This window comes from Poeciliopsis prolifica, unplaced genomic scaffold (genome assembly GCF_027474105.1).
Source record: "Poeciliopsis prolifica strain line A6 unplaced genomic scaffold, Auburn_PproV2 SCAFFOLD019, whole genome shotgun sequence".
Lineage (NCBI taxonomy): Eukaryota > Metazoa > Chordata > Actinopteri > Cyprinodontiformes > Poeciliidae > Poeciliopsis > Poeciliopsis prolifica.
The window spans coordinates 6525183-6537278 of NW_026562394.1; the positions used below are offsets into that span (position 1 = coordinate 6525183).

Here is a 12096-nt window from a genome sequence, read left to right on the forward strand (position 1 = left end):
AAATATTAAAACAGATTTTTTTGGAGCACATTTCACCTCCTTATGAAATGTAAATGAAAGTGGTGTGAGATTGTAATGGTTTGATTTTTTTTTTTGTTTGTTTGTTCATGAAAGATTATGAGTCATTTCTTCCCCAAGTGTGAGAAATGTTTATTTTGGTTGTATTTAACCAGAAAACCCTGCACTACATTCAACCTGTTGCTTTTGGAGCTTTGTCGGGTCAATTTGCATTCACATATGCATTTGAATTGCACCAGAGTTCACTTCAGCCTAACTGAGTCCCATGTTTTTAGGTGGAACAGAAATTGCAGCAGAGTTCGATGGGTCTTTCACACCTCGTGAATTTCTAGGGAAACAAACTAGAATGTGCTTGAACTGGACTAAACAGGGCTGGTGGGAGTGCACCCTTATCGATTTCTGATAAGGCTAACATTGAGCTTATGGAATAACCCAAATGTCAGTGCTGTTAAAAATGTATCGACAAAGGTGAGAAGCTAGGCAAGTAGCTGAAGACAATGCAATTTGTATGAACTCTACCAATTCTGTCAAGGAGAGTTGTCAAATATCCAGCGAGAACAACACCAGACGCTTGGTAACTGCTACGAAAGTGTGTGATTTCTGCAGTCCGTCCATGTCTCAGGAAGCCACGAATTCCATAACAGCAAAACAAAATATCCTCCAAAAAAAACTGGCATGAATTTGAACTTTTTGAAAGAGCGCTGTGTTTTAACACTGAACGTCTGTTTAGAAACAGTAAATGATAGCAACTGTCATCTAACACACAAAAAACAACTCTTGAATCTCTTCTTTTTCTGTTCCAGGGATCCTAATCTGCCTGTTCCTCAGGACACAACATTCATTCACACTAAGCCTAACCGTTTCGAGGAGGTGATTTGGACCAAATTCAGCTCCAAAGATAAGCAGTACTTGCATATTGGCCTGAAGCCACGTGTCAGAGATAACTACCGTGCCAACAAGGTTGCTTTTTGGCTTGAGCTTGTGCCGCATCTCCACAGCCTGCACGAAGAACTCATAAACGCAGTCACAACTCGACTGCCGTCTGGAGGCACCGGCCGACGCAAGGTGCCTCCCCCCGTCAACTCTTCACCCCAAAAACCACCGGTGTCCACCTACCCGTCAGAACCTGACCCCGACAGCTCAGAGAGACCCCGCCCCACTCCTTTTCCAAGTGAGACGAGGGACTACTCCACCGAGCTGAGCGTGACAGTGGCTGTCGGCGCGTCGCTTCTCTTCCTGAACGTGCTGGCTTTTGCCGCACTTTACTACAAACGGGATAAGCGCCACGAACTCATGCAGAGGCGTCACCGCCGGCTCTCCCCGCAACGTGGCACAACAATGGGCATTGGGGTCGGCATGGGAGTTGTGGGCGCCCCACCGCACAACGACCTAGCGCTCAGTCAGGAGGAGGAGCTGATGTCACTGCAGATGAAGCAGCAGAGGGTGGAGCTGGAGCACGGGACCCCACTCCCTTCCCGTGCCCTCCACGGTGACCTGGAGCCGCTTCGTCCTCCCGTGTGTCCCCCTGACTACACCCTGGCGCTGAGGCGGGCACCGGAGGACGTGCCACTGATGACCGCCAACACCATCACCATGATCCCCAGTACCATCAGCAGCATCCAACCGCTCCACCCATTTAACACTTACCCGCCGGTCCCGGCCCCTTCGTCAACACCTGTGCCCAGCCACAGCAACAATGCCCTGCCTCACCAACACTCTACTACCCGCGTATAGGACCAGGCACAAGCTCCGCTACTCCTTTGGGCTCGCCAAGCTGCACCACACAAACTGCTCCATTCCAACTTCAACTTTTTTTCCCCCCCAACCTTCTTTGCCGTCTTCACATCTTCGTCCTCTTTAAGCCCTCAGACAAAGCTGCAGTTTGTAAGATTTGAAGTGGTGAAATACCTCTAAGCTATGATCACGTCTTATCGAAGACCGGATCGAGGAAGCACCCTTGTCATCACACTTATTTGTGTAATAGCTCAGTGAATATCCGGTGCGTAGGAAAGGTCGCCAGGTCACTCCTCTTTAGGCCCGTAGCTCCCTCGAAGAGGTGTCGTAATCAGTCAGACGTTAAACGTGGAGTTCGGTTGTTTGGCACACGCGTTTCCTTTCGTGTCAGTGTGGAGCAGTGTTTAACAAAAGAGTACAAACACACATTGTCATTCATTTAGGGAGAAGATGATACAGTAGCAAACAGCTTTGTGCGAGGTAGCATATGTCCCAGCAAGCTGTCTGTCATAAAGCGCTGGTTTCTTGAAGCTTACAAATTGCAGCTTTAAAAAGGCCCAATCTGGAAGGGGGATTTGGCACCCCATACAGAGCACTGTGCTCCAGCAGCTGTCTCTGCATTGTGATTTTAGAGATTGCTGCATAGTGTGAAATATGCTGCCGAGATTGGAATAGAACCGACGTGTGACAGCCACATACGACTAAATCTGTTTTGGATTCATTTACAATATTCACAGTGGTTTGGAAAAGTGTCTGCACCCCTTGATAGTTTTCACGTTTTGTCACGACCTCAAACTTTAACGATTTCCATCAAGATTTTATTTGATAGACCAACATAAAGTAGTACCTAATTGTGGGTGGAAGGAAAATAATGCATGGTTATAAAAATCTAAGACGTGTGTTGAAAAAAATTTTTTTTTAAGACTTGCCGTGGATTGACAATTTGTGCCACACGCCTTTATTTTGGAGCATTATTAAGGCGTGCATTAGCATTATCATTTTTTAGTATTATAATCTTATCAGATTTCTTTTACAGAAATTTAAAACAGTAATACGATTGCATTTTTCATGTGTTTGTTGTGTTAGGTCTTTGGCAGTGCATGATTTATAAATTTGTACTTTGAAATATTAACAAAAAGGAGTCAGTGAATCACAAGTGGAGTAGAGGAAAGTCCAATCTTTCTCACCAGTCTTGATCTCAAAATCCAAAATGCCTGCGGTGCATAAAAAAGATTTTTCCTGTCAAAATTTTTAAAAAATAAAAAATTATAATAATTTGTACTTCTACATTGAATCTCTGCACGCAGTCACAGACACACAGCATGTTCCCTACAATCTCCTTTAGGGAACAAGTTGCTGCAGTGAAATATGACTTTAGCTTGTATTATTAATAGCAGCTTTTGTGGTTCATTCCTGGGTTATTATTCGATTACCAAATAACTGGAAAAACTGTTAAAAGTTTTGACTTCAGCAGGTTGAACAGCACAAGTTGTGAGAACGGTATCACTATTGATGGTTGTATTGTGTATTATCCTCCATATGCAACACTTTAAGACTTTTTTTTTTCTGAAATGCAACACCATGTACAATTTGCCTTCCACTGTATCACAGAGGCTACTTTGTGTTGGTCCGTAACACAAAAATCCCACAATGTGGAAATACTTCTGCCAAAAGTACATAAGCTTTTTCTTGTTATTTTTATTTTTTTAAGATTTACTTAGTTTGGGGGTTTTATTGATAGTTAACAGAAAGAAAAGGCTTTACAGGGAGAAAAGGAGAAGACAGTAGCTGTACTTGCAGCGGCACGCAAAGACCCGCAACGCATTTGAAATTCAATTTAAACACAATGAAACATTTCTACTTTTTGGGAATAGGGGTGCAAATGTCTACAGATTTCCAGATTGGGACTTGACCTTTCAGGCCTCGCAGAAAGTAGCTGACCCCCATTCGGCAGGACGCGGCCTGGAATCCAGGCCGTCCATAAGAGCTCGCCGCATCCACACCTCCCTGGCTCCGCTCACGTCCATCGCTTCCTTTGGTCCTCTCTCGTTATCTCCGTCTCTTTCCTCCACCTCAGATCAAGAGACTCCTCTCCACGCTTTCGCCGCCGTTCTGTCCTCCTGCCCTTGCATCCACTCTTGTAGCTCTTCTTATTAAACAACATCCAACAGAGTCCATTTCTTTTTCTTTTTTTTTCACGTCCTCCTTCTCTCGGTCATGTCTAGACTCTTTTTTCCTTCTAGAGTCTTTTATACAAAAAAAAAATTGAAAAACAGAAATGTAAATGATGTATTATTAATAAATTGTAAGGATATGAATGGAAAAAAAAAGATATTCTGATATCTCGTTTTTACCAGCATTCTTGGTGCCAAGTACTGTGATGAAGTTCCTTTTTGGCCGGCGTCCGGTGGACCGCTTGCCGAGGTCCGTCCTGACTGTATCTCATAAAGAAAAGAAACAAAAAACAGACAAGGAGTCCCCATCAAAAGAAAGTGCCAACCCCTTTATCTTTCATTTCGAACCACACACACACTTTGTGTTTTATTTACACTCAATGTTGCACTGTGGCTCGTCTCTTCTATAAAGGGAAATCAGATTCAATATATCCTCGTTTAGAAGAAGAAAATATATAAAGTTTTATTAACTACTTTGCTGTGTGGGATAGTTGCATGATTTTTTTTTTGTGTGTGGGGCAGAGTTTTTTATTTCAATAAATTTCGATTGCCTTGTTTGGTTATTTCCCATTGAATTGTTTTGCTTTTTGGAAATATTTCATTTCCTATTTTAATATCAGCTGCACTTTGTGGTACTTCGGAAAGTATTAAAGAGATGAATATTGTGTAAAGCTATGATTATAACAAAGAGAGTAAATATTTCCTGTTATTCTTTTTTTTTTTTTTTTATTTACTAACACCGCGGCTGTGCCACAAGACTACCAGAGACTGATGAGAGCCTTGTTTTATTTTTAATTCCCCCATTTTTTGTATTTTTCTTTCAAAGCTGTCAGGTTTGCACAGTCACTGTCTCTCAGTCTCATACGAGGAAAGCACTTTTTACGTTACAAAAAAAAACAGAGACATGATTTCTTCATATGAATAATCCAAGCAAGGTTCATGTATGTGACTGACATTAAGTCAATGCTTCAAGCATCTGAGGACGACTCAATTGTTTTTTTTTTTTTTGTCAGCTCTTTTGTCATCTAATGGTTTTCGCTTCGGCACGGCGGGTGAAAAGAAAATATATATTTATGGTAAAACAAAAAACAAGACAAACAAACAAAAAAACAACGATGAGAGCCTTGTATGATTGTGTCACTTGTTTTGCACAACTGAACACAAGGATGGGTTGTACCCTGGACAATATTTGGGGGTGGGGGGGGGAAAAAAAGGAGGAAACAAAAAAGGAAAAACTGTGACATTAGGACAACACTGGAGAACCAGTGACTCACTGGTGACGGCGACGAAACAGTCTGCGTGATCCGTCAAATGCGCAGGGAATGCGTTGGGGAAGGAAATCCTGATCAAACGAGATGTTACTCACACCTTGTACCAGAGAAAGCGAGGCGGCTGGGATTGGCATCTGTAACGTCCTGCGTCGCCACTGCGTGCTTAGGATGTCGACACTCCCGGATCCAGACTGCCATCCCTCACGCTGGGCTGGAGCGAGCTGGGAGGACGAGAACCACACAAACTGAACTTTATTTTTTATTTTTAAGTGTATGAGAACAAACTGGAATTTGTAAATATTATGTTTGTCGTTTGGTTTGGAGTGATTGGCCAGATCTTTTTCTTTGAGACAACAGGTGCAAGTTTAGATGTCTTAACATGATTTCAACGCTCATGCGCACATAGCCGGTTTGATCAGCCGTCGTTGACAATGTCTTGCTAAACTATTCGTAGGGCTACCCCAACCCCCCCCCCCCCGACACACACACACACACACACACACACACACTCCAACCCCCACCCAGAATTTGTGACATTGCAGTGACAAGTTTCCATGTCGGGATCTCACTCAATACACCACCACAAACTACAATTGTGAAGTGGAAAGGAAAATTATTTATGATTTACAATTATGAATTTCGACGTGCGTTTGTATTCAGTTTCCTCTGATTCAGGTCATTGTAGAACCATTTTTTGAGGCGTTCTCTACCAGTTTTGCACAGATTTACAATAACATTAAGGTCTGAATTTTTGTTTCATTATTTTTGAATTAATTCTTTAAAACTAAGTAATACAGACATAGTTCTTGGTTTTCAATGAACCTTCACCCCAGTTTCAAGTCTTCTGCAACCTCAAACAGGTTCGACCTCAGTGTCTTCTGAGCACTGCTGGTTGGTCTGGATTTTATTTAGGGGCATCAGAGTAAAGGCTGGATACCACCATTTGGCCTATATTTCGGATTCTTATTGGTTAATGCCATTCACCCTTTAGCTTGATGGCGTTCCATCGCAATAAATCCCAATCAAATGCATCAAAGTTTGTGATTGCAATGTAGCAAAAAGTGAATATTTTTGCAAGGCACTGTAACTGAGTTTATGATCAAATCTTATAAGGTGGGCACATGAGAACATCTATCAGTATACATGAATGATTTAAAAAAAAAAAAAAAAAAAAAGCATGGTTGAGGTAAACAAACAGAAAAAGGAATGCTTTCTGGCGGCCCAGGTCTTGTGATTGTCTACGGTGGTCTAAAGCATACCGTGCACACTTGGCATCGTCCCATCAATCATGCAAGGCAGCTTTTGAGTGAAATGAGTTCTCTCATTGGTGAAGAAGCCAAAGAACAGCTGCAGAGAACAGATGAAGGAAGAGAAAAAAAACAGGAAGGATTTGAGTAATGAGACCGGAACAAAAAAAAAAACAGATTTTGTCACAAATTGGCTCAAAGCAAACCGTGAATCCAGAGATGCAGTTTGTGACGCTGGTGTAGTTGGTCGTTATTGTCTCACGTCGTCTTGAGCATACGGTATATACCCACGTAACTGGAAGGTTGTGAAATCCTTTGTACTCTTTTGGTCTTACTTCGAACTATAAACATAGTGGTTGTTTTTGCTAACTTTGACGGGTTTTTTTGTCTGCACATCCTGTCAACGGGATTGTTGACCCAGCTGTTTGGTGTGAGTTTCAGTTACCCGTGCTTCTGAAGTTAACATGGCCAAATGCTTTCTTTTTTTTATCCCCTGTCCCCTTCTTTTGGAAACAAGGGTCGAAACCAGCCAACAGAAAACGGAAGCACACTCACCAAGTCTACATGTTTACACTACAGTTCTGATGTTGGCTGACAATTGGCGTTACAATTGTCTCAAATGTCCTATTCTTGAAACTTTTGACGCCAGATGTTACAGTGAAGGCTTGCACCTGTTTGTCTGTTTCATTTAGTCTGACTCAGTAACCTGCTTGAGGCGCAAAATACACAGAGGGAGCATATTTGACGACGAGGAGTTGAGAGAATTAAAGTTAATATTTCTATTTCAAATAGAGGCTATTACACACTGTCTGTTGTGTATCTGAACTGGAAAACATTAAAAGACATTCTTAAACAAATGCTTTGCCATCATTTTTATGGCCAAAGTCCTGTTGAAGCTGCAATGCTTCGTTTGGCCACTTGAGGGCAGAACGACAATTAAATAAAGAGTCTTCAGCAGCTATTTTGCATTCAGTCCCTGCATATTTAGACCTGTTATTAGTTCTTTGGTGCTTAATAAATCACTTGCTTTCAGGCTTTAATGTAGCACTCGCCCAGATATCCCAAAGTGATGTGAAAAAATATTTAACCCACTGACAGATTTATTTATGGTTTCAGACAAATTTTAAAAACGTGCAATTTAACAAGCAGCTATCACTAGACACACCCAGGCTGGATTAATGTCAGACATTCAGAATCAAAAAGTCAACTTAACAGAACCCGTTTGACAAAATGAAGTAGACTCGACGTCATAGCGAACCATCATCCCATGGTCTTCAGAAATTCAAAAGCATGTGGAAGTCGGCATCTGCAGAGAGACCCATCATTTGTCATAAACCAGAATTTTGTTGCTAAAAATGGTGGCACAACCAGTTATTAGGTTTAGAAGGCAGTTTTTTTTTTTTTATCTTATAGTGCATTGAAAAATTGGTTCAATAGTTTTTCCCCTCATCATATGAAATCATCATTTTTAAGTCTGTCCTTTATATAATGATTTTTTTTCTTTTTTTCTACATAGGTTTGACATTGTTATCTATTGTTTATTGTCCCACCATGAAGCTCATGAGAAGCATATATTTTCTTTTTTCTTCTGTTTGCAGAAACCAGAGTTAATTTCGTACATCATTCAGTTTCAAACTCTGGGCGCTAGAAGTGGTGTTGAGTCCTAAAAGTGGAATTAAAAGTCTTCCTATTTGTTTAAAACATAGAGGGGCGTCACATACAAGCGCTACTAAATGCTACATGTACAAAGTGGTTTGCGTGTTGCATAGAGTTGATCATTTTCACAAACACCAGCACTTATACTACAGAGAAAGTAAAATCACCCAGAAGCCCACAAATCTGGGTCATTTGCCACTCTAAACATTTTCAACAGCCAAATGCTAATGTTAAAGAATGCATGATTTTACATTTGTAGATTTTTGTTGGAGCATCCCAAACAATCAGTTCAATAAGATCCTGATTCCATGTGTGAGGCGGTGCTTTTCCTCCACTTTGCAGTGCACAAGCCAAGGATAAACCAATCTAACCCTCGTTTAGTATTGTGGAACATAATATGCTTTCAAGCTTCCACTGGTACATACACGGCCACGTGTGAAAATCCCTCTTTTGGCCATAGATTACTTGGTCATGTACCATTTTAATAAACAACCACTCACACAATTTCTGGGCCTTCTGCCTCTTGTTCAGAGAAGACTCTGCCATCCCACCAGTATTGGCCAGCACTGAGACATGCAAGACAAACAACTCTGCACACTCACACCCTCTACTCCCTTTTCTATTTTGGAGTTGCTAATTAGCCTAACATCCCTGTGTTTTGGACTGTGGGAGGAAGGAGTACCTGGGGAAAACCCACACATGCACAGATGGAAGGAAATGTTTTATTCATGAGAAGTATATATAAATATATGGTGATTTTTTATTATTTTACTTTCCCCATCAAGAATCAGTTGCTTTATTGTACTATTTTCTTTTTCAAAACAATTCTTTTTAAGTCTGTCCTTTACTTTAAGAACAAAAAATGTCTTCTCAGCTCCTAATGTGTCCACACAGACATTTACACAAACTGAAGTCCGACTTTAATTCCACTCATTCACGACGAAATGACTTTCATTTCAAATTCCAAAATATCTCGGCAGCGTCTGTTTCACAGTGATGGCCGTCCCATCCTCTGATCCATATTTATTCAACCATATATATTGGGAGAAACATGTATTTTTACCATACACCACAATCACTACTGTTGCTCCAACACTAGATGGCAGTGTGACTAAACTGGCAGTGGAAAATTACTGCTGCAAACAGAAAGGAGTTTTCTATTTGAGAGGTCTGACAGCTCACATGGTGTCTTGGAAAATAGAAAATCTCTTTGTGCCTTTTTGACAATCAGGTTGAGAGATTATATTTGTGAGTACATTTAATTTCCTCTGACAACCTTGAACATTTATGTGACATTTCTACCACATATAAAAACCTTTTTTTTTTTGCTTGTAGTGGAAAAAATGTGACAAACTAAAACTGAATATGGATCCATAAAAATCTCCAGAAGAGTTTAATTAAGAAAAACTATTTATCCTTCCCAAAGTTTTACAGAATGAGGTTGTAAATATTTTCTTCATGCTTAGTTGGAAAGCTGAAATTTTACCCCCAAGCTCACTAATTCAAATCTATTGACACTGCAAATACAACACACCTGGATTTATTGAAAGTCTAATGTTCTAACTGGTCTAATATTTTGGTTTGAGAAACACAAACACAAAAAGGATTTATTATTGTTAATTGTGATATTTTTTATCAAATTAGTTTGCGTCACCTCCCACACAACAGAGAAATCATGTAGATCTCAAGAAAGTACAGCAAAACAAATTCACCTTGAAATTTTGATACAATCAAAACATTAACTATTTTTTACTGGGATATATTATTGACCTTTCTTATTAGGAGAAACCATTGAAGCTGGCACGATCACACACATGTCTAACAGATCGACACATTGTAAATGGTCATCCCTCAGATGGTGTGCTGCAGGTACAGAGGGAGAGGAGAGGGAGAGACGCAGTTGTCATAGAAGATCTGAAGGTTCTGGTCGACATCCATGTGGTTTTTCAGAAACATCTCCAGCTCCTGCACCGTCATCTCATGAACACTGTTCCCCTCTTTGGCATTCTTGGCCAGGGCCCCGTGGGACGGGAAGAGGACGCGCACGTCGTGGGGCGAGTTGCGGTCGTACTCGGTGCAACAGTACGCAGACCATATGTCTTCGGGGATGGCCACCCGGTCCTGGTTGTTGCGACGAATCATGTTCCCCCTGGTAGTCACTCCGGTGACGATGTAGGCAGTGCCACGGCAGAAGTTGTTGAGGCGCACTCGGATTCGCTCCTCATACTCACGCCATGGTCCGATGTTGAACTCCCTGATCTCTGGGACCACGTTAGTCAGTGTGTAGGTGGAAGCGCGGTCATGTGGAGTGGACTGGTGCTGGTCTGGGTTCAAGTGACCTCTTTCATAAAGGACAACGTCGGAGTAGTCGTCCAGCACTGCCTGGCTGTCCTCGAACTTCATGTGGAGGTAGCCAGTGGGGAACGGCAACATGTTCCCATTTCCATCAATTTCTGCCAGCTGGGAGGATAATGAAAAGTAAATTAGTCTCTTTCACATCCTACCAAAGCTATTAAAAAAAAAGGAGAGAAACTTTTAATGAACATATGTATTTAAATCTAAAAGACTCTAACCTGTGGTTCGTACATCCACGGGTAGTCCACACGCCTGTCTCCCTCTGTTTTCTTGAAGGTATAAGCCGAGTAAACCGGGATCCGTTTGTGAGGGTCGTACAGCGTCACAAATCGAGGTTTGTCTGCGTAGCGTTGGCAGATCTTCTTTAGCGTGATGTCGACAATCCCACGTGGCGGCGTCCCCATGTACAGTGAGTCCTTGCATCTCTCCACATGATTGAAGTCTTGCACAACGGTTGCCAGTGAAAGGTAAGGCAAAGCTGTAAGAGCAAGAAGCAAAGGAGTTAACATCCTCATGTTTGTGCCTGTCTCCTCAATGACTTGTTCCCTTGCCGTTGTGCAAAATGAGACTCTTGCCGTTACAATTTAAATGTCACACAGCTGATATGCAAAGTTGGACGTGAGCTTCCAGAGTTAAGTAAGTCTTGAGTTAATGAAGGCGTTAAGGGCATGTCACTGACCCATGAACTCAACTGTTGAAAACTTCAAAGAAAAACCTGAAGTTCGCAAGAAACTTACTTTTTGGGGACGTATTGGGTAGCTTCTTCATCTCTGAGTTGAATATTAGCCTCTAACCCAGATACCAGTCTTATATAATTAATGTCATGAAACTTATGGCATTAAAATGCGTTGCTCAAAATATTTTTTATGCCCATTTTCTGGTATTTGAAACAAGACACAAGTTCTTCAGTTCTACTCGGTTGATAATTGCATGGTCGGGGTGGGGGGATATCTTTCTCTAGTAGTAATGGTGAAAAGGTAGGATACATCCTGGATTGGTCGCCACAGTGACACAAGCAAAACATGCAAACTCCATGCAGAACAGCCCCATCTGGTATTAAAACCTTAGTCCTTCCTGCTGCAGGGCAACAGTCCTATGCTGTGTCACTGTGCAGTCCAGGGTTTCTTGTGTAATTGTAAAATGCAAACCTGGACTAATCTGACTCCGTGGTGAACAAAAGGCCCAAAGTTCCCATCGTGACTCTAGGTACTCTGCGTCTTGGTTTGAATGGTGGATAAGCCACTTGGTAAAGGGAGATAACGCATGAAAGTTTGAATACCAAGTGGCAAAGTTTGTGAGCGAGTACAAGAGAGTTCCAGCAGTCCTTACACATTGCCAGGTCTAGTATCTGGTAGTTCAACTCAAAAAAACAATGAAATATTTTGACAGGTATTTCTGAGCATAGATCATAAGATTTTGGAGACTTTTCTTAGACTGGGAATAGAAATATGTCCAGTAGCAATAGAAGTATGATGTTGAAGCAAAACTCTCAATATTAACCTGAAATGGCATCTTCCTGTCTCCACTGCTTTTTGAAGTCTTTCACAACAACCTCCATATTGAAAATGTTAACAATCCCTGCTCATTAGGCTTGTGCTAGTGAGCAAAATATTGTCCCAAAGTGACCCGAAACAGACATTA

General features: G+C 41.5%; 2 protein-coding genes across 3 annotated transcripts in view; one reads left to right on the forward strand and one right to left on the reverse strand.

Moving 5' to 3' along the window:
• Positions 1 to 2870, forward strand: part of nlgn2b (neuroligin 2b) — a 73668-nt gene extending 70798 nt beyond the window's left edge. For both annotated transcript variants that reach the window (XM_055043807.1, XM_055043808.1), the window contains exon 9: positions 822 to 2870. In XM_055043807.1, coding sequence (XP_054899782.1) covers positions 822 to 1752 — 931 coding nt within the window. In that variant the 3' untranslated portion in view covers positions 1753 to 2870. The remainder of the gene's footprint in view (positions 1 to 821) is intronic.
• Positions 2871 to 9568: 6698 nt separating this feature from the next.
• LOC129368716 (endonuclease domain-containing 1 protein) lies at positions 9569 to 10981 on the reverse strand. The gene is made up of 2 exons (XM_055043810.1): positions 10674 to 10981; positions 9569 to 10560 (listed from the first exon to the last, which is right to left on the reverse strand). The coding sequence occupies exons 1-2, from the start codon at positions 10968 to 10970 to the stop codon at positions 9952 to 9954; spliced, it is 906 nt and encodes a 301-aa protein (XP_054899785.1). The 5' UTR covers positions 10971 to 10981; the 3' UTR covers positions 9569 to 9951.
• Positions 10982 to 12096: the final 1115 nt, after the last annotated feature.

Bases quoted from the DNA above. Each gene is read 5' to 3' on its own strand.
- LOC129368716 (XM_055043810.1), bottom strand. From the start codon at position 10,970: ATGAGGATGTTAACTCCTTTGCTTCTTGCTCTTACAGCTTTGCCTTAC. The intron at 10,561-10,673 runs GTTAGAGTCTTT...TTATCCTCCCAG, and splicing joins CGTGGATGTACGAACCACAG to CTGGCAGAAATTGATGGAAA.